At 46.7% G+C, this 26,062-nt stretch overlaps 2 protein-coding genes across 3 annotated transcripts in view; one reads left to right on the top strand and one right to left on the bottom strand.

Annotated features, from left to right (window-relative positions):
- Nucleotides 1-21,384, top strand: part of CNNM2 (cyclin and CBS domain divalent metal cation transport mediator 2) — a 120,170-nt gene extending 98,786 nt beyond the window's left edge. Inside the window, exons 4-8 of the mRNA XM_017804009.1 lie at nucleotides 1,351-1,520; nucleotides 4,376-4,469; nucleotides 6,852-6,917; nucleotides 10,685-10,869; nucleotides 13,076-21,384. Of these exons, the coding sequence (XP_017659498.1) occupies nucleotides 1,351-1,520; nucleotides 4,376-4,469; nucleotides 6,852-6,917; nucleotides 10,685-10,869; nucleotides 13,076-13,285 (725 nt within the window). The 3' untranslated portion in view covers nucleotides 13,286-21,384. The remainder of the gene's footprint in view (nucleotides 1-1,350; nucleotides 1,521-4,375; nucleotides 4,470-6,851; nucleotides 6,918-10,684; nucleotides 10,870-13,075) is intronic.
- Nucleotides 21,385-24,213: 2,829 nt separating this feature from the next.
- The window catches only part of NT5C2 (5'-nucleotidase, cytosolic II), a 60,419-nt gene continuing 58,570 nt past the window's right edge, over nucleotides 24,214-26,062 (bottom strand). For both annotated transcript variants that reach the window (XM_017804006.1, XM_017804008.1), the window contains one exon: nucleotides 24,214-25,971. In XM_017804006.1, coding sequence (XP_017659495.1) covers nucleotides 25,714-25,971 — 258 coding nt within the window. In that variant the 3' untranslated portion in view covers nucleotides 24,214-25,713. The remainder of the gene's footprint in view (nucleotides 25,972-26,062) is intronic.

Raw genomic sequence — 26,062 nt, 5'->3', positions numbered from 1 at the left:
TTGACATATAAAGACTTCTCACACTCAGACCTTTCAGACGGGCGTCTTTCGCTGCTATGTTCAACGTATATTCATGGGTGGAAAATTATAAAGTTTTTTTGTTTCAAGTTTGTCAGCTCCAGTTGGAAATTAGTACTTCCCCTCCTCTAAGATGCAGTAACTGCCTGCCTAGGTGCTCCTAGTCTGCCTTCATGCTTTATTTTGCCTCTGTGACTTGAAAGAAAAATGTACATGATCGGTTATCACATCTCAGCTGAGGGGCAGTAATTCCTTAAAATGCTCGGACTCCTACGGCTCACGTGCACGTGAGCATGTCCTTGAAAGGAAGCAGTTCAACAGGAAGATGCGGATTTAACAGCAAGCAAGGCACTGTTCATGTAGTGTACAAGACTTGATGGAGTTCCCTAAGCACCTGCTCAACAGACATACTCTTACAGTGCTGCTTCTCTACTTATTTTGTGGATGAAAGGATTGTGTATCTTAAATCCAGATCTGTCTGTGAAGCCACTGCTAAATAAGATGAAAGATACAGTTTTGGTTTCTCTGTTCTAAATCGAGAACAGTATCTTTAGGAGATGACAGGTACTGGGTCATAACGGTCCTTTTTCTGAAATGAGGTGTTGGGAAAGCTTATCAATTTGCATGTGTAAACCTCATCATCCCTGGCTTCACTCTACCACACAAGGATGAGCTTTTCTGCTTCAAACAGCTCCTGTTGGGAACACTGAAGATCAAGTAGATAGAGAACGTGTTCTGTGTGTCAGGAGTTAATCCCACGTGGTTTGAACTGACCTGCACTATCTCTCACTTTGAGTAACTCTTCCCATATGAACCGTGGCAGCCCCAATTGTGTCTGATTTATGTAGAACATCTATCTAGAGCAACTTTCTAGGTCCCAAGCAGTGATTCATTTTTATTTTTTTTTAAGTTTTATTTAAGTGCAATAAATGCTTTTACTTTAGTGACTTTTAGGGAAGGAAAAAACCAAATTCAGAGGTTCTCTGTGCCCCAATTTTAAAGCTCTTCCATTTTTACAACTCTGCAATGAGCCGTTACAACTGTGACTCTGAACTCTCAAGAGGACAAAGCTGTCCTTTTCTTTTCCCTTTCAGATGAAGACATGGTTTTTGGTTGTTTCGAAAAATACTTCAGTAATGAAAGTTGGGATGTTGCTGTGGGTTTTTTTCCCCCCTTACAAATCTAACAGTCTCAAAAGACAGGAAGCCTGCAATTCCATAATGGATCTCTCTGCATCTGTGTGTCTTTTATAGGCAAATGCTTATTAATGAGTATTGCTAACTTCTTGCCAGGCATATGAGGTGTAATGCCACGTTGTATCTTGTGTTATAGAAGTAGAAGCATTTGGTCCATCCCAGATGTCAGAGAAGATCCTTCTCAGGCTGCTAAAACATCCCAACGTCATCCAGGAGCTGAAATACGATGAGAAGAACAAGAAAGCCCCAGAACACTACCTCTACCAGCGAAACAAGCCCGTCGACTACTTTGTTCTCATTTTACAGGTCAGACATGTGATTATGTAGGTATTTGCAAAACCCTTTATCTCCTGACTTATCCCTCTCTTGGGAACCTCTTCCAGTTGTTGAAGTTTGGCTTCTTTCAAACATGGGAAGGGAAGTATGGCTGTGGGGAACTGCTGCTGCCTCCTTTATGCCAACCTTGAAGAGCTCATGCAGCTGCTTTCAGCCTCAGTTAAACCAGTTGTGAAGGATAGAAAGCACTTACCACTTCCAATCATCTGTTAAAAATTACTTATGCTTTCGGTATCAGTAGGATAGCCAATGCAAAGGCATCCCTGTGTGCAGCTGGCATTGTTTGGAGAGTAGGGTTGCAAAAAATGGCACATCATAGGACTTCGACCAGGATGTTTTCTCTGCTGTGCTTTTCCCTTTTGCTAAAGGGGGCTTTGGGAGTTTGACTGTTTAGAGAAACGACATTTTTCTGTGCAATTTTGAAGTCTGTACCTGAGGTGTTGCAAGAAGTGCAGGTTTTGTTGGGGGTCTCTTTCCATCTACGGAACTGATGCCACCTCCTGCCACAGCCCCTGCATTCCCTGGGGTGCTCTCAGTCCCTGGGAACCTTGGCATCCAAGCCCTTTCCCTACCCTGAGGTTCCTGCACTTGCGTGGTTCTTAGATTGGAGCCCTAGGTGATGTGGAAGGACTGTTTTCTGCATGTTCTGTACAGGATTGCTGTACAGGTTTTGATACCTGTCAGGAATGGTTGAATAGCTTAAGTAAAGCTTTACACAGAAACTTCCATCTAGCACCATTTGAGCAGGAATAGTCCTTCAAGAGAGATTGTGCTGGAAAGGTGCTTATGTTTCCGTCCTGCATAACTGAAAATCAGTTTTGGTTATAAAAGTACAAGCATTGTAGCTAAAGTTTTAACACAGGGCTTGAAATCTTGACATGGCCTTAAAAAGAGAAAGTTGTGGGGAGTTAAACACTGTCAATGATAAACAGTTAAGAAAGCACCAGAATATTATATTGTGGATTCAGTGTAATTCTCTTTTTAAAAAGGATCAGTTTTTTCAAGAGTTTGAGGAGCCACTGTAACTCTTTAACTGCTCTTTCTTATGGGCTGAATTGTTGCAATCTGAAATATTCCAGCGGCAAGATAATACTCCTGATGTAATGCTGCAAAGATGTAAATGGAGGACATGGGCAATACAAAAAGAACAATCAGTTCTTTCTGAGCTATTCTACGGTCAATAAATATTTAGCAAACACAGTGTGCCAGGTCTATAATGCATTTGGAAAAGGGAGTGTTGCAGGAGGTACATGCTATAAAAATGGTAACGAGGTTGGTTCTGCCAGGATCAAGAGGGGATAAATACTCTGCTTTTGTTACTTAAACGGACTTGGACTTATTCTCTCACATTAAGGGACCAAGAATACCGTCACAGTAAATGTATGCCAATACACAATTAAATGTATATTCTTCTTGTGTGTAGCCAGTCTTTGCCTGGGTCTCTAAATCGTACCTTCTGGAAGGTTTATAATGAAGAAATAAGCTACTTATTTGTGTTGTGGAGTGAAATTGGTTTTAAAAGGGATTATATGAAGTTGTTGCTTGTGATAGCAGGAAAGTGGATTTGTGAGCTGGGCACTCTCTTCCTGCTAGGCAGATTTTGTGGGTTTTCTCATCTGGGACAGTTAGACAAATGGACTTGGTATCAGGGTTCATGCAGGTTGAGTTCATTGTCACCTCTTTCTGCCCCAATCCAGTGTTGTAAATTTAAAGGCATGATTGTTTATTCTAAATTCAGCTTAATGAAATAAACACAGAAATAAATTCTACCTTTTAGACTCTTTTTGACCTGATTGCATCTGGGTGATGTTCAGTCTTCTTAGTACACCTGGGATGGGCAGTCTGTCTGCTCTTTCCAGCTTAAACAGAGGGGGAAAGCATTGCAGGTAATTATGTTGTTTGCCTGAAATTCCAACTTTTGTGTAGTTCAGCCTGAAAGCTTCATGAGATTTCTTCTGTCTGCAGTGATGTGCTGTGAGTCTCAGTACTAGCAAGGATGGGTGGATGTGGAAACCAGACCCCACTAAGAAGCCAGTTATTTCTGGCTGCTTGTATACCAGAGTAACTGGCACATTTACAGCTACGTTTGACATGATGGGTTCTGTTCTGGAGTCCTGCGTAGGACATGATAAACATTTGGGTTAGCCTACGGCAGAAACAGGTGCTGTTTGCATGGTAGTGTAGTTTTGTACAGTTTGGGAAGCACTGAGGGTCCTTTGTAGGTGAGACTCTGTGAAAGAGCAGGATCTGAAGTTATGGATGCTGAAATATGGAAAACTGCTAGAAACCAAGAAAACCAAAGTAGCCCCAAGGCTGATCCTCCAGGAATAAGGGCTTTGTTCTTATGGGAATCGCAGACAGCCTCCTTGCATGTTGTCTCCCATTTCCCTTTCCTATGTTTGTGTTAGAGGGGACTTCGTGTGAATGTGAGTTGTGGCCCAGAATGTCTCTGTGTCTCAAGATCCCAGATGACTGTGCTACATATAAGCTTGCTGTGTTCCTGGAGGAGTATTTTTTAACTCTGCATCAAGGGAAAGCAGCCTGACAGCACTTGGAGCAGGGCAGTGGTACCATCCTGAAGCTGTGTGGTGATCCTTTCCTTTGCAGAGACTTACACTGCTGCAGGGCACCAAAGACCAGGGGAGCTCAGGGTACCCTGTTGCCCTTCAGGGTCTGTCCCTGTTCAGGCACCATTACAAACTAAAGGGACCATGACACTGCTTAGGGATGTCAGACAAAAGTGTCTTTCAGGGCTCAAGTCTGGTCTTGTGCCTTGAGACCTGTGGTCCCTTTTAATTGCAGCTCTCTCTCCTTTTCCTTAACAGGGGAAAGTGGAAGTGGAGGCTGGGAAAGAGGGGATGAAGTTTGAAGCTGGTGCTTTTTCCTACTATGGGGTGATGGCCCTCACAGCATCACCAGGTATGTCCTCTCACCTTCTGCTTCTGGAACATGCTCCTGCACAATCCTGCCCCGCTGTGTCCAAGGGGCTGATGTGAATGGTGCCTCCTTGCCAGCGAAGCTGCCTACCTGGCACAGTGTCCCTGGTGAAACCCAGCAGCTGGCAGTGGCTTGCCAGCTCCCAGAGGATGTGAGTGTTGGCCTTAGCGAGGGATGTGGTTGGTACTGGTGGAAAGCTTTGTAGTTTTGCTCGTGGCAATGGTAGGGTAACAGAGTGAATTAACAAGAATAAGTAATTAGTGGCAGAGGGACATCTAGTGGTGCTAGGAACAACAGCCTGGTTAATCTGGGGATGATTCTCTTTACCAGTCTTGTTTCTAAAGCTCTCTTGAGGAAAAGGAGGGCAGCAGTGCCAGAAAAACGATGGCTTCTGTCAGCCTGTGTGGAAATGTAACCAAGAAATCAGTGAGGGACAAGAGGTGATGTCTGAGGGTGAGATGTGAGCTAGTTCCCAGCACACAAACGGCAGCCACATCCCACCCGTGGAGATTGGGGAATTGTCATGTAATCCACCAAGAGTAGGCTCCAATGCTGCATTTCAGCATTTGGTGGTGTATTTTAATGCCAGCAGCGTCACCACTAAGATCTCAACCTCGACTGGAAATTCACAGCCCTACTGGGTGAGCTGGGGCACTGGTACTGGTGTTGGCCTTCTGCTGACCCAAAGTTGCTTGCTCAGCTTCAGAGAGAGGTATTTCTTATGCTGAAATTGTCCTGCTGTCATAGCAGGGTTTATATTGCACTTGAGAGGCAGCTTGCTTTAACTGTACACTCACAAGCATTCCCTTTATGTCTGTGTACCTACGTGTATGCCCATTAGCAAACAGCATTGGAATGGAAGTGGTTTTGTAAGTGATGAGTGTAGCCTTGTAAACTCTACAAACAGCAGCAGTTCTCTTGGACCTGTGAGCACACTTTTACCGGCAAGACTAATTCTTCCTTAATTATGTGCGCTTCAGTCTGGTCAGTCTAGCCTGTGCCTTCTGAGGTTTGAGAGATTTAAAAGCATGCAGAGCACTGGTTGGATTTTATCTCAGCGATGGCAACGGTGTTCACGTGGAATTGTGACACGTGTACAACTGTGTCATACCCTCAGCTTTTGCAACATGGGCCAGGCATGGAGCTGGGGTAGGCATGGTCCCTTCTCCTACTAAACCTACACTTGGAAATTACCTGTGGCATCTCTGTTTTGCCGGCACTGTTCAGTTTGAGTGTTTTCATGTTTTGGTTTTTTTTTTGTTTGGTTGGTTTGGTTTTTTTGTGTTGCTGACCCTCCCCACAACCGTGCCAGTTGCCCCAAGTGCTATCAGGTCAGATGGTCTCCTCTTTGTGTGCCCTGAAATCCATCTTAGATTTTGTCATGTCGCACTTAAGGATGTGCACTATTTTAAATTAATCTCAGCCAGTCTTGGATTTGTTTACCTTCAACGGATTGGCTTTTACCTGTAGCAAACCCCTCATTTTATTGGTTTTCCCTCCAGGTTTAGGGAATTTGGTTTATGATGTCTTTCAGCATCCTGAGATTTCTCTTAAGATGAGCTCATAAAAATAAATTCCTGTTGCTCTGTATAGAGAGGAAAGCTCAGTGAAAGTGTAAGTCATTGCAGAACAAGAGAAAACTCTTGTTCTTCTGTATGTCCTAATTACACTTCATGTGCCTAGTCTCCCCACCTGGAAGATGAAGCCAATAAGAGGAGAATAAAACACTAAAAAGAAACCAAACAACAAAAAAAGCAAAGAACCCTGCAAACAAAAACACAGAAAATTAACAAACCAAAAACCCAAGGAAAGAGTGAAGGTTTTTTCTTCAACTGCAGCTGGGGAGGGATTTGCAGTAATGGTGAGCAAGCGGTACAGTCACCATCCCCAAAGGGATGAGCTTGGAGAATCACAGCCTCACTTGACATTTTATTGAAAACTTGAAGAACTATGAAGTGTCTTCTGGTTTTATTTCTATTATTTGTCTGGCTTCCATAAGGAAGAGCACCTCTGAATGCTTAATGGCTTGTTTTAACTCTTGCCTTCCAGGCTGGAGTGGGCACCACCACTCCTTTTGAACTATTTCAAAACTAAATGCACCTTGATGGACTGTTCTGTGCTGTAAATTAGCAAGTGAAAATTGTTCACTTCACTCTGATTCTTTAGCCTTGTTTTTTGGTTTATTCTTAAAATTGTTTGATTGTCTTTTTTAGTTTTGCTTTTGTTTTAACCCTTTACTTTTTCACAGTTGATTTGCGCTTTTGGTTTTAGTTCTTCAATGTCAATTGGCTCCTTCCCCTGTCAAGTGTGGATAGCTGCTGCCTTTCTGGTCGTGATCTCATCCTTTTTCTCTCCCTCTTCTAGTTCCCTTGTCCCTGTCTCGTACCTTTGTTGTCAGCAGAACAGAGTTGTTAGCAGCAGGTTCTCCAGGTAAATCTGCATGCTTCTATTTTCACCGTTCTTGTGACTGCTCTGATGCCATAAAAAGTCAGCTGCAGTCTGTATTTGTCTGACCCCTTTGCTCGTTAGGGAGAAGTCCAGCACAGAGTTATGCCTTGCAGGTAGGTATCCTGAACTTTCATTTATGGTCACTGATAGCAACATGAGAGTCATCAAAATGGGAAGAACTGAAAACACATTAAACAAAATGTATTTGGTAATGTGTGTTTGTTCTTGTTTCTCATATGTACACTGGTGGAAAATTAGGAGGGGAGATTTTTCAAAGAATGTTTTCTCCCCCAAGCTGAGGCTTAAAAAATTCTGAAGAAAACACATTTGGCAGAGGAGAATGTCTGCTGCTTAAACTGCCATAAAAGGAAAACTTATTTAATGAAAGTATTCTTATATTCTCATATGGGTAAATTCTATGTTTTGTATACAGTCTGGCCGTTTCAATTCCTGAAAAGCTTTGAGCTTTCTCATAGTGAGGTTAATGCTGTGGACTGGCACAATGATCTACTGAGTGGATGGATTTGCAGTGGAATGTGCAAGAAGGCTGTGGGACCTCCTGTGCGATTTTCTGGTTCCTGTTTTGCTTAAGACCTTTCCTTGCTGAATCACGAAGTTGACTGACACAGAAATCCCTTTGGGGAGCAGAGATCAAGGAGGGAACAAATTGGGCCAAAAAGAGCTCAGATGTGCTTGAGTGATTGGAAATTGGGAAGGGTCAAGAACTGAGCTTTGCAGATACTGCGTGCATGGAGTAGTTGAAAAAAATGGAAATGCATCAAGAAGGACTGGAGGAAGAGCAGAATCCTAAAATTGTTAAGGCCACAGTGAGCATATTTCTTCCTTCTGAAGTTTTCTTTTTCAGATGAAATGTCTTTCCCTAGGCCTAAAAGCAAACAAGATAACGATATGCATATTAAAGTTAAACATCTGCTAAAGATTAATACATTTATCATGCATTTCATCAACTTTCACCATCTGCTTCCTGTATTTTCCCCCTCTGTTTTTTAACTTGTGAAAATTTATTTCACCATCGGTCCTTAAATTAGTCTCATGCACATTCCAAACAAACTACAGGTTATTGCCTTGCAGGGAATTTCTTTCCTGCCCTGTTAAAGTTTCCTGCTGCTAAACTTCAAAGAAGGGGGAGAAATTTAATCCTTCTTTAATTAAAGTACCTGATGACTCTCTTTTAAGCTTGGCAACTTTGATTATCTTTCTTAGCTTGGTTCTTTTGTTTTGCCAGGTCTTCTTTTTTTATTTTTTTCCTTTTCTTTGTTACAAAAATGTGTATATTTTGTGTGTGCAAGTTGTTTCCAGTATAAATGCCAACCATAGATTTCCCTCAACTAAATTAAAAAAATTACAAAAAGTCAATAAGGGAAAATAATAGTAGGAAGAATCTCCTCTGTAAGGAACTGATGTGCTAAGCCTGGTCACTGTAGCAATGTGGTACCAGTTTTGATGACACTCAGACCTTCTGTGAGGTCCTTCCGAAAATAATCCCAACCCAGAAATTGTTTAACCCCAGATTCATAAAACATTTGTATTGGTGTCCATCTTGGGGCTCATGCTCTTTATCCCTTGTAGAGGAAGATGAGGAGTTTGGGAAAACCTGGGTAGAAAAGCTCTGTCCAGATCTGGATGCTGGGGCCTGGCAGGGCACAGTTCTGCAAACATGGACCTGCCTGGTGTTTGTCTGTCTTCTGCTTTTTCTCTACTTTTCTGTATCTCTCCTTCTTCATTGTCTTCTTTTCCCTCCCTGTCTTTAATGTGATCCAGAAGTGATGTCCTTTCCCTCAGATTTTGAGAAATCATACCTTTTGCTTTTGTCCTTTTTTGTCCTCATGTCCTTTTGCTTCACCTGTCCCTTTTTCTTTTTCTTATCTATGCTTTGTCATGTTGCTCCCTGTGCTTCTTTGTTTTTTATTAATAATGTACCGTAAGATCGCTGGTGAAAAGAAAAGGCAGATACAAGTCGCGCTAGCGTAAAGTTGTTCCAGATGGAAACTTTTATCCTAGTCAGCAGTGATGCTGTTCTTGTCACACACAGCCATATTTTGTGTATACAGGTGGGAAAGAGGACAAATTCATTCAGCCTTCACAGTTCCTTGTTCTCCAGTGGGAATTTCAGCATCAAGTCCTGTGTGCAGGTAGAGTTTTGGCTCCTGGCCACAGTTACTGCAAGCTGCTGTGGCTTTTGAGTTGGCATGGAGGAGAACCTTGCAAGGCTCTGAGTGCTTCCCCCTAAGCCTGTCCTTGGTGTTGCCATAGGGACCTGCACTAATCCCATAGTGTAGAAACAGTGGAAAAATTGTCAAGTTGTCAGAACCTGTATTTTTTTGTTCCCTGTTCTAAAATTGAAAGACAACATCAGAGAGATTATAAGTGGGAAATACAAAGCAGTGCAGTTCTGCCATGCATCTTAAGTGTTAGGTTTAGGAAAGGCTGGATGCAGAGATGTGGAACAGGCTGTGTCATTTGTACAAGGAGATACTATATTTCTAGTGATTCAGTGGCAGAGGTAGGATTAAAGTTAAGGGAGTTTTTTTTAAGAATTAAGATTATATATAGAAGTCTTAAAAAAAAGAGTTTGAAAAGCTTGTAAGGATACTGTTGTTGATTTGCTCAAAGAGACTTTGTATTTTAAGATTATATGAAAATGATCTTTCAGCTTGAGAATGGGGGTCATGAGGTGACTAGCATAGTTAACATCAAGTCTCAGTTTGGGCTGGCTGAATGTGTTTTAACTGCATTAGGTTCCAAAAATTCACTAGTCCCAAAGACAGTTCTTTGATCAGTATGTACTGTGTGTGCACCCAGGGAAAAGCCCTTATGTATGAGGGCTTGGAATCTCTCTTAAGATGTATTTCTGCCCTTCTGTCTTCTGGGTCACAGTGTGGGTGGAAGCCACAGATGGAGAATTTGGTGTCCTGAAAGCACATTTTCTTCAGATAGGCTGTGTACAATCACACTTGCAAGGGACAGCTGTGAGGTCTTCAAGTGAAACCCTGCAGTGCCTAAAGGCCAGTGATGGAAAATAATATCTGCAGTTTACTCCTTTCTGGACACAGATTTTTCTCTGTGGCATGGACTATTTTGCCTGTGTCACTGACTGGCATGTACCACATGGAGCTTGCTGTCTTTCATTGAGGTTTTGCCCCTTCAAGCACTGGGAGGTACTAGAGGAAATGTTGAAGTAATCATCACATGGACTGCACTCTGGTCCACTGAAGACTCTGTCACTTTTACTGAAAATGCCTGCTCTAGCTTAGGGAACAAGGCATGTGTAGATACCAGGTGGAATAAAAGGGGGTAAGGCTTACCTGAGACTGTGGATGAAAGCTCTGGTACGGGGCAGGGATTATAAATCATTAAGAAAAAAATGTATTAAGCATGATCTAACTATCAAGAGAGAGAGCCTTGGGAAGTTACTTTTCTCTAGTGGTTTCTGCTCATCAGCTGAAGTGCTGTGTTCTCAGAGTGTGTCTGTTGGAGCATAAACAAGTCTAGGTTTGTCTAGGACATACTCAGTGATGCTGGCTACCAACTCTGGACTGAAAATGTCCTTTCAGGGTGATTTGGTTGTTTAGCCACACGTCTAGTTATGAGTGGATTAAGTGGATTAAGCCTTTGCAGTTTATTTGTGCTACATCATGGTTTCTTATGTCCCTTTGAAACTGGTGACTTTAAACTGGTGACTTTTTCTACTTGATTTAAGAAATCTCTTGCTCTTGCCTGTTTCTTAGCTGAAAACAAGTCTCCACCTCGGCCCTGTGGCTTGAATCACTCCGACTCTTTAAACCGAGGTGATCGCATCGACGCAGTGACACCGACGTTAGGGAGCAGCAACAACCAGCTGAACGCATCCTTCCTGCAAGTGTATGTCCCGGATTACTCAGTGAAAGCGCTCACAGACATTCAGTTTGTCAAGGTAGGAAAAAAGCTAGAAAGACCTTGCTGGAAAGCCGGGCTTGGCTGCTAGGATGGAGAGCCTGGGGAAGGGAATACCTTCTAAATTGCTCTGTGAGTAAATAGCATTATGAAAGCAGCCATTTAAAAATCACTTTAAACTACTTTTTTCCAGTATCTGCTGTCCAATCATTTGTCTTCACTATTCTTCTCATTTGGGCTTGTAAGTAGATTGGTCATGTAATTTTCTGGATTTCAGGTCCTTCAAGGAAAGATTATAGAAAACAACCTCTCTGCTTTTAAGTCGAACGTATCCTTGTGAAGCTTTTGGAGCCATCCACAATGGAGACTCTTCATTATCAGGCAGTGTCCTTTTCTAAAGGATGAGACATTTACCATTGGTTGCAGTTTTTATTCACTTCTGGTTTTGGTTTCAGTTTGGGGTTCTTGATCTTACTTTCCGACTTGCCATCCTTCTTCTGCTTGGAGAAGTCTTGGATATTTCTGTTTATCTTAACTTCACATGTATTAGGCTCATGTCTCATACTACCAGTGAGTTGCTGCATGAATACAGCTCTGTCCCCCAGCATGGTGCATCCCACGCTGAAATGTGTGCGAGTCCTGTGGGATAGGAAATCTAGCTGAGCTGAGAAACAGCTAATGCTGGCAGCAATTCCAGCCCCTCCGGGAGTCTAGGGAAGCTGACATCCCATAGCCAGAAGTTGACTTTGATGCTTTTCTTAAATAAGGTGCACGTTCACAGTTTCTTTGTATGCAACTCAAATGATTTGTGAACTCAACTTCTGTCAAATTTAATTCAGTGTTAAGAATGTGGAATAGAGTAGACATACTATAATGCTAAATTGATTATTCCGTAGCCAAATTTTAAAAGGAAAGTAAAATCTTGCTGTCAAAACTTTGAGATGCAAATGTATTGGTCAATGGTTCAATCCTTCAGGGATTAGATCAGTAGATGTTTATTACTGGGGAAGTGATTCTCACTACAATTTCAATGACTAATCTGCTGTACAGAGCAGCTAGCTGCTCATCCTGTCCTGGTTTATGTCCTTCCAAATCTCACTGTGTTCATACTGAGGCTAATGAGTGGTAAACTGTACTAATATCTCTGCAGTCAGACTTGCACACCTCTTCTTGCATCACTCTGCTTTACACACAGGTCAGAGTACTCAACATTAGTGTTTTCACTGTGCCATGTGGTCATTCATTCGGTTAATACCTTGTAAAACCAGGGTCGTGATCTGCTCATGCATGTTTGGATTTTGTTTTTGAATTTGTGACCTGGTCCATCTGACTCTCTCCATTTACAGTCCCTCTCTTGTGTTGCTACTGAAACTTAGGGTTTTTCTAAAAGTCTTGTTTCACCTCTTCCACCTTCCTGCCTGCCGAGATAACCTACTGCTGTTGTGGCACACGGGGCTGCCAGTGCACGTGCATCCTGCTGCCTGTCCTGGCTGGGAAGGTTGATCTGAAGGAGTTCACTGGGCTGATTGTTTGTGGCTCCAGGAGGAATTTTCCCCTCCACCACCACATGTTGATGTACAGGGCTGTGGATTTCCTTGCCCCTGGGGCATCATGGGCAGTGACACTCTGTGCTCTAGGCCAGCTCCTCTCATGACTGTTCTGCTGAGTGCAGCCAGCTCTTGCAGAGACCAGTGGAAGACTTCAAGGGTTGCTAATTTGGACTCATCTCTATGGAGACCCCAATCTTTTCTAGAATTGAATATCCTTATATATAAGGCTGTAGCTCCTGCTGTGTTTGCTGGCCTAGACAAGCACAGTAATGCCTGTATGCTCTACTTGTACTATAGAGCTGGTTAGGCTCTATAGGGACACCTAGACCCTCACCAGGAGCTCACTGAAGTTGGGAGAAAGACTTCACTGATCTCTGGTTCTGGTCCTAAAAGTATGCATGGTTAGAGGGAAATGGAGGTCTGATTTAAAAATCTCTGCATAGGAATATAAATCCCCGCCTTTGAACAGCATGGTGATCGCACAGCACTTTGCTTCCACCCTCCCTGGAATTGTCACCATGCTGTGGTGTTGAGCTGGGATGCTCTAGGCTTGCAAAGCACAGGGATGTTTTATAGGAACAGGTAAAGAGGGGTTGAAGTGTGATCATCTGGAAAGGGAGGGCACTTTATTTTCTCCCACAGGAGACACAAAAATGTGACTGACTTTTGTTTGTTCCTTCCCCATTCTTGGAGCAGATCTCAAGACAGCAGTACCAAAATGCCCTGATGGCATCCCGGATGGACAAAACACCTCAGTCCTCGGACAGTGAAAACACTAAAATCGAACTGACTCTTACGGAGCTGCATGACGGTTTGCCGGATGAGACAGCAAACCTGCTGAACGAGCAGAACTGTGTGACTCACAACAAGCCCAACCACAGTATGCACAGTGAAGGAGCCATCTAGGAGCTGACTCCCCACAACCCACCCATCCCTTCTCCTCAGCAGGACCAGCCCTCGCTCCTTCCTGCCTCCTCCCCGAGTGTGAACACCGTTAGTATGTGCTTGCAACACTGTGCTGCATCCAGTGTTCTGAGACCAAAGACTTTTGCATCCGTTCTGGGAGCAGAAGAGAAAGAAACAGGAAGAAAGGAGCAAAGAGCAAGAGAGACTAAAGCCCCAAACGTAATTTGGGAATGGTGAGCCACCCTTGAGAACAATGGAAATTCTTCTTGCAAAGTAGAATTATGTTTATTTTTTATCTGTATTTTTGATCCTTTTTGGGTTTTTCTTCCTCAAACACATATGGAGAAGTTTAAAAGCTCCTCCAGTTATTTTTTCAAGAGAGCTCATGTTTTTAAAAAGTATTTTGCAGAGTTTTAAATTGTTTCTGTCCTTCATGAACCTGAAATGGGCTCTATCATGGTTTTGTGAATTGGCTCCAATGTCCTTAGGGCTCTTCTCACCCCTCTCTGGTCCTTTTTGTTGCCCGGTTGAAAAAGTTAGTAGCTGGTACTTGTATGTTATTTGTGTCTTAAGAATGAGTGAGCTTCAAGGAACCTCTGGTTTCAGCCACCTGGAGGGCCAAGGCATGAGGATTATTCCATTCTTCCAGTTAAATTTCAGGGAAGGAGCAGTTACTTTGGTATTTAACGATCTTTCAAATTTCAGAAGGTTTCTTTGTAGAACAGGCAAAAGCATTGTTACACTTACAGTTTTGTAACCTCCAAAACCTTTTGTCTATGTTGAAGATGATGCTGGGGCAAAGGAACTAAGTAGCAAAACTGCAGTCTTGTGAAATGAAAGCTGGGCATAATTTTCCATAGTGAAGTAAGTGAGTGATTTTTCATTGATGTGTCTGACAATTGCTTGGTGAATTAATGTGTGCACCTGAAATGACAAGGCTTTAAGCACTCCCATGCCATAGTGCTCTGCACACCATTACCTTGGCCAGAGCAGATGTGCAACCTTTGCTACATCACAGAATATGCTGAGTTGGAGCAATAGATGACTATCAGAATGTCAGTCCCTGTGCCCCCTTTAATCTAATATTAACGCGAAAGATGCTGCTACAATTACACCAAACGTACGTGCTCCAGGTGACAGTAAACCTCTGCCAGTGCAACAATGGGCTCTGCTGAGGAGTCAGAACCATCCTCTCCTCTCCAAGAACTGACAAAACTTTCCAGACGCGAGTGTATTGCACTTCAGGGATTCGGAGAGGTTCATTTCCAGGCTGTTTCCAGCCACATTCCTTCCTTTCAGTGGATTTAGTGCATTTCCTTCTCTCTTGTCCCATTTATCAGCCATTTTAGGGATTACCATGGTAGCAGAACAGAGAGCCTCACACCCAGCTGCCACTGGTGCAGGGCATCCTTGGGCAGCAAGAACCACTTCCTTCACACCAAAAATCTGGATGCAGACTGGGTGCAAGCAAGAGGCACCCCATGGCAGTTGTATATCACCCATTCCCCACTCCCACAGATGGAGTCTTAAGTCCTCAAATAAAAAAGAAGAAAGTTATCCCCCCAGTTCTCTCCCCTTCCAATGCTGTCTCAAACAAAATGTGAACATTGCCCTCTGTATCTGGATTAGTAAATCGGGCATTGCGGTTTCCCTGTTTCAAGACCCTGCCATGGGCCCTGCCTATGTAGCATTTCCCTTCCTTTCTTTACACCTGGATAATCTCTTTGGGGATAACCCAAAGAAGCCCCCAGCCCCAAATGCAACTGCCAGAGCTCTCTGTGCCTGCACACCTGCCCCGTCTCTCTTGCTCACGGGCTGGGGAAGGCACTTGCTTCAAGTTCCTGCGGTCCTTCTGTGTGGCTGGAAAGGTGCAATATTTTGTTGCAGGATCTCCCCACAGGAAATTGGAGTGCCTGGTATCAGAGCCAGTTGGGTCTGCCTGTGTCCCTCCTCCTCTCTCTTTCGGCTTCAGAAAGCAGCCCTAATTTTTGCTGTCCTCCCCCTTGGCAAGAGTTCACTTCTTCCTTGGAGCCACCCATGAGGATGAAGTCCCCACAAAGGGGCACAGAAATTGCACAGTATCAAACTTGTGCACACAGTGAGGAGAAAAACAGGCCCCCCAAAACCTTGCTCTCACATTTAGTTTTGTATTAACTTTTTTTGAGTCTTATCTGAAAGCGTTTCCTTAGCCTTCATCCTTGCTCTGATGTGCACCAGCCCACCACCATTGAGAGCACACAGCTCAGCGTCAGCACGGGCTGACCTGAGTCCTGTGGTTCCCAGAGAGCTGCCAATATTGCACCTTTCTCACAGAGCAAAATGTTGAGATGTTACAGCGTCTGTCCTCGGCGAGGGACTCACCTCGCCAGTTTTTATCTAGTGTTGTGAATGTAAAAGTTTGTCAGAAGTGTTTGACTCGGTGGTGAACTTGAGATGCAGTATCCGTTTTGTCAAACCTGCCAAAGGAGGGAAGGCTCAAGTCAAGGCAGCTCTCTCCAGGATGAGGTTGCTCCCTGGATCTGACTTCTGCTTCTTATGGCAGGTTATGGATTTGTTTCAATGTCTGTTTCCCTTTTTAAAAAAAAGAAGAAAAAAAAGAAAAAAAAAAGGAAAAAAAAAGCGCCAGTTTTTCCAACCAAAGCCATGTGATCCCAAAGCAAATACCTCCTGCTTCTGCCCATGCTGCACTGTTCCAAAATTTGCAGGCAATTTTTTGCATGTCTGTTTTTCATCATTTGTACAGATCCAGTAATGGAAAGTGAAATAATTTCACTTAATTTCCATAAAAATAGTTGATCATAGATGTTTCATATGGAAAATATGTACCTGACCCAGAGGGGTTAGGAGCTGCTACTGCTAATTAGCTTGAAGAATAAAGCATGGTCCTCTCCTTGGAGGGGAAGAAATCCAGTCTCCCTGTTCTCAGGGTATTTACAGTTTTACTGTTTAACAAATGCAAGGGGTTCCCAACCCTCTTGGTGGGCACCATCACAAGCAGAGGAGCCCAGTGCCCTGCTCAGGATCACTTCTGAGCCTCTGGACAGCGTTTGCCAATGCCGGGGCTTGGCTCTCCTGACCGCACTGGAGACGCCACGGCATCTGAGTCTGTGCCCTTGCAGGGGGTGTCCTGCCCGAGCAGATCTACTTTCTCTGCCTCACTGGCTGCCTGCCTGCATTCCCGGGGACTCAGATGCCGGATGCTGTGCCACAGTGCCATAAGGACATGTGGCCAGTCGGTCGTCACCGCAGCGCAGGGCACCAGCTGGTGGCTTTGGGAATCGTTGGACTTGACCTCAGACCTTGGCCAGGCTTTGACTTGTAGAAAGGATACTGCATCTTCCTATGTCAACTCCTGCTGCTGCCTTTGTTCCCCTCATCCATCTGCCTCTGGGTGCAGGCAGCGGGGCGGACAATGGCCTGTCAGTTGGGGGAGACTGGGAGAGCATCTAGCCATGGTTTCTACTGTCAATACAATTTTGCACAAGAGTTCTTTGAAGTGAGGTTTTCAACACTAATATCTTAAATGCACAACTGTGAATTATAACTTTTACACTCCTGTTGGTTGAATTTCCTTTAAATGAAATGAACCTGAATCTGTTGTAACTATGATTTTTTTTTTTAATTCTGTGTATTGCCAAATCTTTGTAAAGAGTGAAGGAATGTTCTTGCTTTCCAGTGAGAATCTTTCTCCGAATGAGACTGACTCTGGTGATGTGGAGATCATATGAAGCACACTAGTTCTGAGAGGAGAGGGGCTTAGGGTGGGCTTAGCAAACCAGCCTCAGCTGCTGTGTGGACCACAAGCTCAGACCCTCCAGAGTTTACAAAGCACTTGTTGTTTTTTCCCAGCTTGCCCATTTCCTGAAATCCCTGTGCAGCTGAAGGCTGCTGCCCTAGAGGAGCTTTGGATGGGTTATCACCCAGTGGGATGAGGGATGCTGGCAGGGTGTCCGGGCTGGCTGGTGGGCAGGGGCCCTGAGGCTGGCATGACAGGACAAGGTGCTTCCCCCATCCAGATGCACCAGCAGAGCAAATTCCACAGGGCAGGTCCTTCTGCTCACCGCTTCTGCTCGCAACCTGTAGTTGTGTGTAGTTCCCTCTCATGCAGTTTTTGCCCCCTCAAGCTCCTGCTCCGATCTGGGCAGGAATGGGATGATGCTGAGACCTGATGGGCAGGGCAGCTGGAGCTGGCTGCTTGAGGGGTGCAGTTCTCAGGCCCCATTGGAAGAGAGGTCAGCCACGCATTCACATTGTGCTCACTGGTCTGTTCTTACCCTCTTCTCCTGGACTTACTCCCCTTTTCCTCACTGCAGGGGGCTTTTTTGTTTCATTTTTTCTTTTCCTTCTTTTCTTTAAGTGCCTTTTTGTGTGGGTGGAGCTGGCAAGAGTAGGAGTCTCAGGATATGGCCCTTTGCACTCACCTCAGACCAGGAGAAAGGTCAGGAGGAGCAGGGCAAGTTGCCCCGATGGCCCATGGACATCACCCATTGCTGCTTCTTAGCCTTCAGGGCCTAGCTCAGATGAGCATGAGATTTGTCACTGGTGGTGTCAGGCTCTGGCTCAAATCTGCTCAAAGAAAACCAAAGAGGTAGCTTTGTGTGAGGGGCTGCTTGGGCAGTGGTGGTGCTTCCTGTGATCTCTGCAGAGCTCAGCCAAGGGGTGTTGGGGTGCAGATCAAAGAGCAGCCCTGTCTCCTCACAAGCCATCCTGTGTAAGTATCCTACATGATGGAGAACACAGCTGCGTTCTCCATGACCCCTTGGAACATGCATCTTCCTTGTGCAGAATTACACTCTATAGAAATCATTCCCACATGAAAGTTGTACCATATTTTATACAATATCTAATACACACGTCTGTGGTTTTAAAACTAGTACCTGTGTACCAGTTGTCAAGTTATCCAGTCTCTGGATTACCAGTAGAAAACTGGGGCTGAGGGTGGGAAATGATGTGGCAGAGAACCTCTTGTCATGATGCTAACTTGAGGCTTCATCTCAAAGGTGACCCCCCAGCTTTGGGGGGTTGAGGGGTCCCTGCATTGACACTGTGTGGAGCTGGCACAAGGCAGGAAACCAGCATGTGGTGAAAGGCTCAGTGTGGTACTGCCCTGGGAATGCTGCCCACCCCACTGCCTGGCCCTGCACTGTGGTTCTACACAGACCAAAAGAAGTACCTAGCGCTTGGATACTGAGGATTGGTTTGGCCCAAGGGTGAAATGACAAGCTTAACTAATATGATCGGGCATCTTCATGGCACAGAGGGGAGAGCAGTCTTCATTCTGACTTGCCATTGGAGAGGACAGGCTCTGCCCCACGGGCTGGGCTGGGAAGCTGCCCTCATCCCTGTGCTGCTGTTATACTTGGTCCATCAGTTGCAAGTCTCTTGTTGGTGTGATCGCTGTGGTGATATTGGCCTCACTCCCATGTGAGGATTTTGGACATCCATGGGTTCCTGCAGAACCCCCTGCTCTGTGTCTTGCCCTTGTCCTTGTGCCAAGCTTCACGCAGAGTTGTGTTGCTCTGTGTTTAGTCTCGTGGCCACATCCTTGAGGTTGTGTCCAGGTGAGGGGATGCTGTTTTTGTGGGTCAAAGGCGGTACAGTTGAGCTTCTCTTTCTGGTTGTGTGTATTTGCAGTTCCTTTAGAAGCTGGATGCTGAACCTGGGAAGGCCAGGATGTTCCCTAGGAGAAAGCCTTGGATGCCAGGTTATCCCAGTGCCCTTCCCTGAGCTGCAGGGATGGGGAGGGGTTGCCAGAAAGTGGCCTCCAGCCCGTGGCACGGTACAGTTGGGAGATGGAGTTGTTTCACAGGTTGGTAGCACTGAATTCAGTCAAAGTGATGTTTTCTTCTTGTTATCCTGAGGTCAGGCTCTATAGCAGTTCTTCACCTTGGAAATACGGTACTCAAAGCTTCTGGTTTTCTGTCTCCAGCTGAGAAACAGCATTCTCCTCTCAGGTTTTGCTTTTGGGCCCTGTTTTCCTCTGAGCAGGGCTGATCACTGGGATCCTGCAGAGGATGATACCCTGGCTGCTCTTGCCGCTCCAGTGCAGATTTCTGGCTAAGGAAGTGCTTGGTATTTAATCCCCCCCAGCAGCAGGTGTTTGGCCAGACTACAGAAGTGGCCTATGTGTGTCGTAGAGCCAGGCTGGAGGTTTGTGAGCTGTCGTGAGCCTGAAACATGCACAGGCTGCAGGTGTCTCTGCTCCAGAGGTGGATTTGATGTCTCTGTTGTCTTTTCCTCCTGGAAGCAGCGTGGTAGTCACTTGGTTCCAGGGTTTGTTGGGGAGAAAGCACTTGTTGGGGAGAAAGCATTTGGTGCTTGGCAGAGCAGTCTAGCATCCCATCTCAACTCTGCTGATCACATAGCTTTATAATAGGAGGTGGTGTTTTATCCTCTGGGCATCACTGTTGTACCACATCCTTCCAAATCCAAGTGAGAAATTAGTAGGTGTCGGGTGCCTGGATCATAGGCCTTTAGTTGGAAGTGCCAATATTGCATGCATGTCTTCTGGATTCACCCAAAGATCACTGTGGGAGGGTGAGGGGCTCCGGGTGAGCTCCTTTGTTCTCAGAAGTGACAGACTGGCTGGGCCTAGATCAGCTCTAGTGTCATCCCTGCTTTAAAGTCTCAGGTCCCAGCAGGCTGGGCTGGGCTGGGCTGTCTTGGCCAGCAGGTTTTTACCCAGGGTACGTGCTCTGTCCTTCTGCATTGTGCTGGTTTGGATTCATCAGTGTGGCTTCTGCAATGGCTGCGCTCGCATTGGCCGTGGCCGTTCCTCTGCTCTTCTCACTGAGGTTTAGTTGAGTGTTCAGGAAGGTGAGGAGGAGGTCCAGCAGTCGGGAACAGGCAACACTGCAGCCACCCTGTCTTCATTTCTCACACTAAGAGTAGGAGATGCTGCTCAAGGGACTCTGCCTTTCTTGGAGACTACATGGAATTTGGAGAGTGGAAAGCCACCAGGACCCCAGCAGCAGTGCTCTGGTCCCATTTGATCCATGTTCTCCCGAGCACAAGGGTGGCTTTACATGCGGTTCAGGGTCAGGCCCTGCTGAGGGACCTCAGAGTTCTTGGCATATTTTTTCTCGAGCAGAGCCAGCCTTGATACCTGAATCATTGGGCAGGAGCTCAGATGCCAAACACGCTGAATCTGAAACTCCAAATACTTGAGAAGCATTCCTGGGAGCCATGAGTGGCTGGTGCTTGGCAGCCAGAGGGCTCACACCAAACCTTTCTCTTGCAGTCAGGTCCTTCCTGACTGCCCCGAGCCCTTTCCCGGCTGCTGCTGGCTGGGCCTTGATCCCCCTGTTCAGGAGCATGGTGGCTCTCCCTCCATAGAGCATTTTCATGGCTGTCTAATCCTGCTCAGCCACTCCAGCCGGCTCTTCCCTGTGTCTTACTTGCCATCGTATGTGGTCTTTGCGAATTGTATCATATTGTACATGACTTCGGGTTTCCAGGATTGTAGTATTCTGACTACAGTATTTCCATGTGTGTACATAAACCTGAATAAGCACAACTGAAATCCTGAATGAAGTGTATACGTTTCATATACTGATTGTCATACGAATTAATTTTATAATTATTCCAATTTTGTTGTAGATTTCCAATCTTTCCTATTTATTTTGTACCAGATTTATTTGTATATTTTGTGATTTTGTTTAAAAGCATTTTGTTTATTTCTATTCTTTTTAGATAAATGATGATTTTTTTTTTTCTGTTGAACATTCCAGTTTATGCATTTTTCCCTCTTCCATGCTCCCCCCTCATTTCCAAGGGATGGATTTTGGCATGCGGGTGGTGGGGCTGATGGTGATCCCGGACCCAGATCTCTGCTACTGGCACATCAACAGTCTTTACTCTCGACTTCAGCTGCCAAGAGCCACAGAGAGGCTGGATCCTGTTCTCTTAGAGCCAGGTGTTACTCTTCGCTTCGGTGGGTCTGGGCGTATGAGTCCTCAAGCCGGGGAGGGATGTGCTGGTGGTTTTGCTGATCAGGGGCTGGCTGGGAAGCTGGTGGCAAGCAGCTGAATTCCTCTTTCTGAAGTTCCCTCAAGGGTGAGGGTCTTTTTCTTCCAGTAATAAAAACCCCTTATTTACAACCTGCTCTCCACAGATGATGTTTGTTTGTCTGTAAGCGTAGATGCTGTCTGTCCGTAGTGCATGTTCCTGCCAGGCGGTCCGTGGCCAGGGCTCGCCGGTGAGAGACGTGGCTGGTGATGATGGTGACTCCGTGGGACGGGAGCAGCTGGTGGAGTGAGTCAGTCCATCCCCCTGCACTGGGTGTTGCAGCCTGCTCCCCTTATGTTGCGACAGAGCTGTGTGGAGCCTGCACTGACGGAAACTTATTTCTGAACAGGAGAGTGAGCCCAGGCTTAGTTCCTTGCTCAGCATCACTTCCAGCTCACACCGGTGGATGAACAGCCCACCCTTTCCTGTGTGCCAGATACAGCCCTGCTGTGCACCCATATCATGCTTCTTCTATCCCTCAGTCCCTGTCCTCCTCACAGCTTTTTCGCCCAGCTGCTCTCCCTGCACTGGGCTTTCCTCCATGCGCAGCTCTTGAGCTGCCAAACCCTGGGTTGGCAAGTTGGGCAGTGGCTGCTCAAGCCTTAGGGGGAATTTTTGCTGCACCCAGTGCAGCTTCTGTCCCTGCTCCTGTGCTTCAGGGTGGCCCCATCCCTCTGGTCCTCGCTCCCCAACGTCATATCAGCAGGACAGAGAGTGTGGTAGGCCTTGTAGGACTTCTGCTCCCCTGTGTGGCATAGAATGGAGGGTGGTGGGACGCTGCAAGCAGGACGTAAGTAGAATTAATGTGGAGGGCAACTTCAGGGCTGGTTCTGGTTCAATAGAGTAGCAGGAAGAAGGAGCAGGACAGGAGAGCCCAGGTCTCCTGAAAGGGAGAGTGCAAGAGGCCAGGGAGATGGGATGGGTTTTGGCTGCTCAGGTCCAGGCTACACTGTGGCAGCAGGGCAGGAGCAGTGCCCAAAGGCAGCTGTACACAGGGCTCTGTGTCCTCAAGGCTCCAGTAGCACCTTCCTGCATTGCCAGGCTCCACAGCCCAGTGGTCCCCAGAACCAGTCTCCTGGAGGTGAGCACCCTTGTGCAGGGCTGGGGTGGGCTGGTGGCTCTGCACCTACAGAAGTGCCTTATCCATGTTCACCACAGGTGCCAGGGCTTCAGGCCTGAAGTTGGCATAGCTGCTGGTCAGGGACTGGCACGGGGCTTTGCACCCTCCATCATGGTCAGGCATACCCCAATTGTGGGTCTGTGCTTCAGCTGCAGCAGCCTTTGTCCTGCTGAGTGAGGAGGTGGTGTAAAGCAACAGGAGCTGGGATCAGGTCTGGTGACTGACCTTGTCAGAAGTACTGGCTGGCAGTGGCCAGCACACAATGTCTGCAGGGCTGTGGCTGAGGGCAGTGAGCCCTGGGCTCCTGTCCCTGGTAGTTTGCTCCGTGCAGCCGCTGTGAGCCCCACTGGCCTCTGTGGAGCAGGGAGGGTGGGCATGTGCGGGTGGGGAAAGGGAGAAATCAGGTCAGTGAGAGCTCAGAGCAAGGGGTGAGGCCTGTCCCCTTGCATGCTCACCTTGCTTCCACCAGGCTTTTGCTGCAGGAGAGATCACCACTAGTGGGTAAAAGCACGTCTGTTGCTTGGGGTGGGGAACAGGTTGCGGGGAGAGTGGCAGGACAGAGAGGATGGCACAAGGCTGGGCACTGAGCAGTGCCTGAGTGTCCATCAGGCTCTGCCCGACATTTTCCCACCATGAAGTGAGGGTCAAATACTTTCCATTGCTCCAGCCCTTCTCTTCTCCAGCCCAGACTCTTCTCCCCATCTCAGTCAGAAATAGCCCTGGGCTGGGAGTGAGCTATTTGTGGTGACTGGTTTGGAAGGAGGAATGCACGGAACCCCCCAGACCTCCCTTCCTGCAGCCACACACCCTCCCCGGCTGCTGAGCTAAAGCTTAAAAAATTCAAGTGGCTATACTTGGAGAAACAAAGTTTAAACATAGTAGAGCCCAGCATGGCCTTTGGTGAAAGGGCTCGGGAACAGCTCCCTCAGACCCTCCCTTCCTGCAGCCAACCTTACTGTGGGTACCTGTTAGCAGCTCTCCAGATCCCAAAATCAAAGTGTCAGGGACTCAGTGCTGGGTTTGGGGTTTTCAGCAATCCCTGAAGAGTCAGTTGTTGGTTGTTGGCCACCAGCTGCTGCCATTTGGGGTTACTTTTCTGTTTGGCACTTTAGGCCCTGGTACTGAATATCCTTGTGTGGTGGTGCAGATGGAGAACCTCCTCAGGTGTGGTTGAGTTGACACAAGGAGTTTTTTTATAGGTGAGGGTTGAGCACAGCAGTTCCCAGAGCTGTCCCAGGCACAGCCTTTGGCCAGGCTGGCCATTGCTGTAGCCATGGCAGCACTGGCCTTCCCTGGATATTTCTGTCTGTTTAACCAGTTTTGCAGCTCTGGTGGAGCATGGGCCATGCTGTGCCCTCCTGCCACCCTGCACACACATCATGTATGTGGGGGTTGGCCCTTTGTGATGCCTGTGGGAAACAGTCCTCAAAGGACACAGTGTTGGAGGTAGTGGCAGGGTGGGGATGTTGCCCTTTCTGCCATGGAAAAGCTCCTCCTCACTCTCTGTAGTCAAGCCAGAATGTTTCTCTGCCCTCCCCATGCCTGCCTGGCTGATGCAGATGGTGATAACAAAAGCCTTGTGCCCCACCACTGCTTCCTGGGGCTATCTGTGGACCAGGCATGCCCTTACAGCCAGATCCACAGCCACTGCTTGTCAGTGCTTCACACAACCAATTCCCAGAGATGCTTTCCATCTTCCCCAGTCACCCATCCTGCTGGGATCCCCAGAGACTAGCCCCATCTTTCACCAACTCCAGCACAGTCCTTATCATCTCAGCAACATGCCACAAAGCACCAGGCATTTCTTAGAAACATCATCATTTATTGACTTGAACAACTGCCACTACAGCAGCAGTTTCCTGCTCAGATGTTGGTGGTGTGGTTTTTCTTTTTTTTATTTTCTCCTAAGGTACTTTAAAATGAAAAAAGAAATTAAATGAGTTTATGGTACTGAAACAACAGTCGAATTCGTTACAAGAGGGCCCTTGTTGTAATCCCTTTGCAGCGAACGGCACAGGCTGGAGTAAAGGAGGCTGCACCCATGACACAGAGGAAAACCACAGGGCACTGCTGCCCAGCTGTGTGCTGGCCCCGTGCCTTCCCTGGGCTGCTTTTCGGGCTCAGGTACAAGGACTGCTCGCCCATCCCTGGGGACACGCCCAGTCCCCACACAGAAGCCTGCAGCCATTACCCTCCTTGGCCAGGGACACAGCCTTGCCCACAGCAATCTGGCATGAGGCTCTGCTTGCTCCGCAGCAGGCCAAAGCCAAGGCCAGCTGCCAGCGGGACCGGAGTCTCCTGGCTCTCACTGTGGGGCCAGCCCCATGGCATGTGCTGTTTCCTAGTTTAGGGCAGGCCCATGTGGCCTGCAGCACCCTGGCACAACAGGCTCTTTCACGTCAAATGGTCGCTGGGTTTGTCTTTGGGATGCTTCACTTAAAGCTGAGAGGACAGAAAGGTCAGGAGGCAGAAGGAACACAAAGTGAGTAATGTAATGCTAAAGCAGCAGCCTCAAGGTCCTGGGTTAATATTTACTGCTGAAACTGGAGGAGTTGAGAACACAGTGTGCGGCTCAGCTGTTTGAGAAATGCACTGGAAATCATGCTGATGGTGAAAGAGAGCTTGGAAACACTGGGAGAGGGTGACAAGCGTCTGTCTACAAGCTGAAACGTGTACAGTGGTGGATACACTAGAGCTGGAATCCCACTGCCATCCCTGATGGCCGGAGGAGTCGAACCACTTACACAGAGAAACTCACACAAAGCAGAAGCTAAACTGAATGCTGGAAGGCACAGCAACATCCTGGCTAACATGGGGAGGGGGGAGTATGTAACTCAAGAGCAAAGGGTTAAGGGCAGCAACCCAATGGGCAGCAGGATTTGGATAATTTTGTCTCCTGCAGGGCCCAGCACATCCCTTCTTTCTCCACAGAGAATGCAACAAATGGCAAAAACCGTTCACAGGACACTGTTCAAATGAAAATCAAATGAAACACATCATGGGAAAGGGAGAAACATGCAGCATCCCTAAATGTAATGGGAGTAGCATGACAGCACGGGCTGGCAGTCCAATCTGAATGCACCACCCAGGCAGAATCCATCAGCTTTCTGAACCGTCTGCAAAACCAAAAACAAGGGTCTCCTCCTAATTAGTGTTAATTTGTTAAAAGTTTCCAAATACTTTCAAAATGTGCCTTTGCAAGAATCACACCCCCAACCCATCACCCCAAGGGCCCCAACAACGGAATCCATTCCTGATCACTGCTAGAGTCATGGTTTATCTTTACTTTGCCTTTTCCATCTTATTCCTCTTCCTCTTCCTCCTCTTCTTCCTCCTCTTCCTCTTCCTCATCATCATCTTCATCGTGGCAATGTGTGATTTCCTGAGGTGCCTGGGGGAAGAGGTTGGGCGGTTTGATCTCACTGATGGAACGGGTCAGTTGGTGCCGCTTGTAGTCAGAATCTTTAAAATCCACTGAGGTGCGATTGCGTGTGGCCATCGGCGACTCCTTCTCGTTGATGTCGACGTGCGTGTGCTCTACTGTGGACTCATGTGGCATCTGCACATGTAACAGAGAGAGGAGATGGCAAGGGGTGTACCAGTCCTAGGGCCCCTCCCTGAGACACATGGAGAGCAAACCCCAGAATATG

This window comes from Lepidothrix coronata, unplaced genomic scaffold (genome assembly GCF_001604755.1).
Source record: "Lepidothrix coronata isolate B3197 unplaced genomic scaffold, Lepidothrix_coronata-1.0 Scaffold8, whole genome shotgun sequence".
In the NCBI taxonomy this organism is placed as follows: Eukaryota; Metazoa; Chordata; class Aves; order Passeriformes; family Pipridae; genus Lepidothrix; species Lepidothrix coronata.
This window is presented reverse-complemented; position numbering and strand designations above follow the sequence as displayed.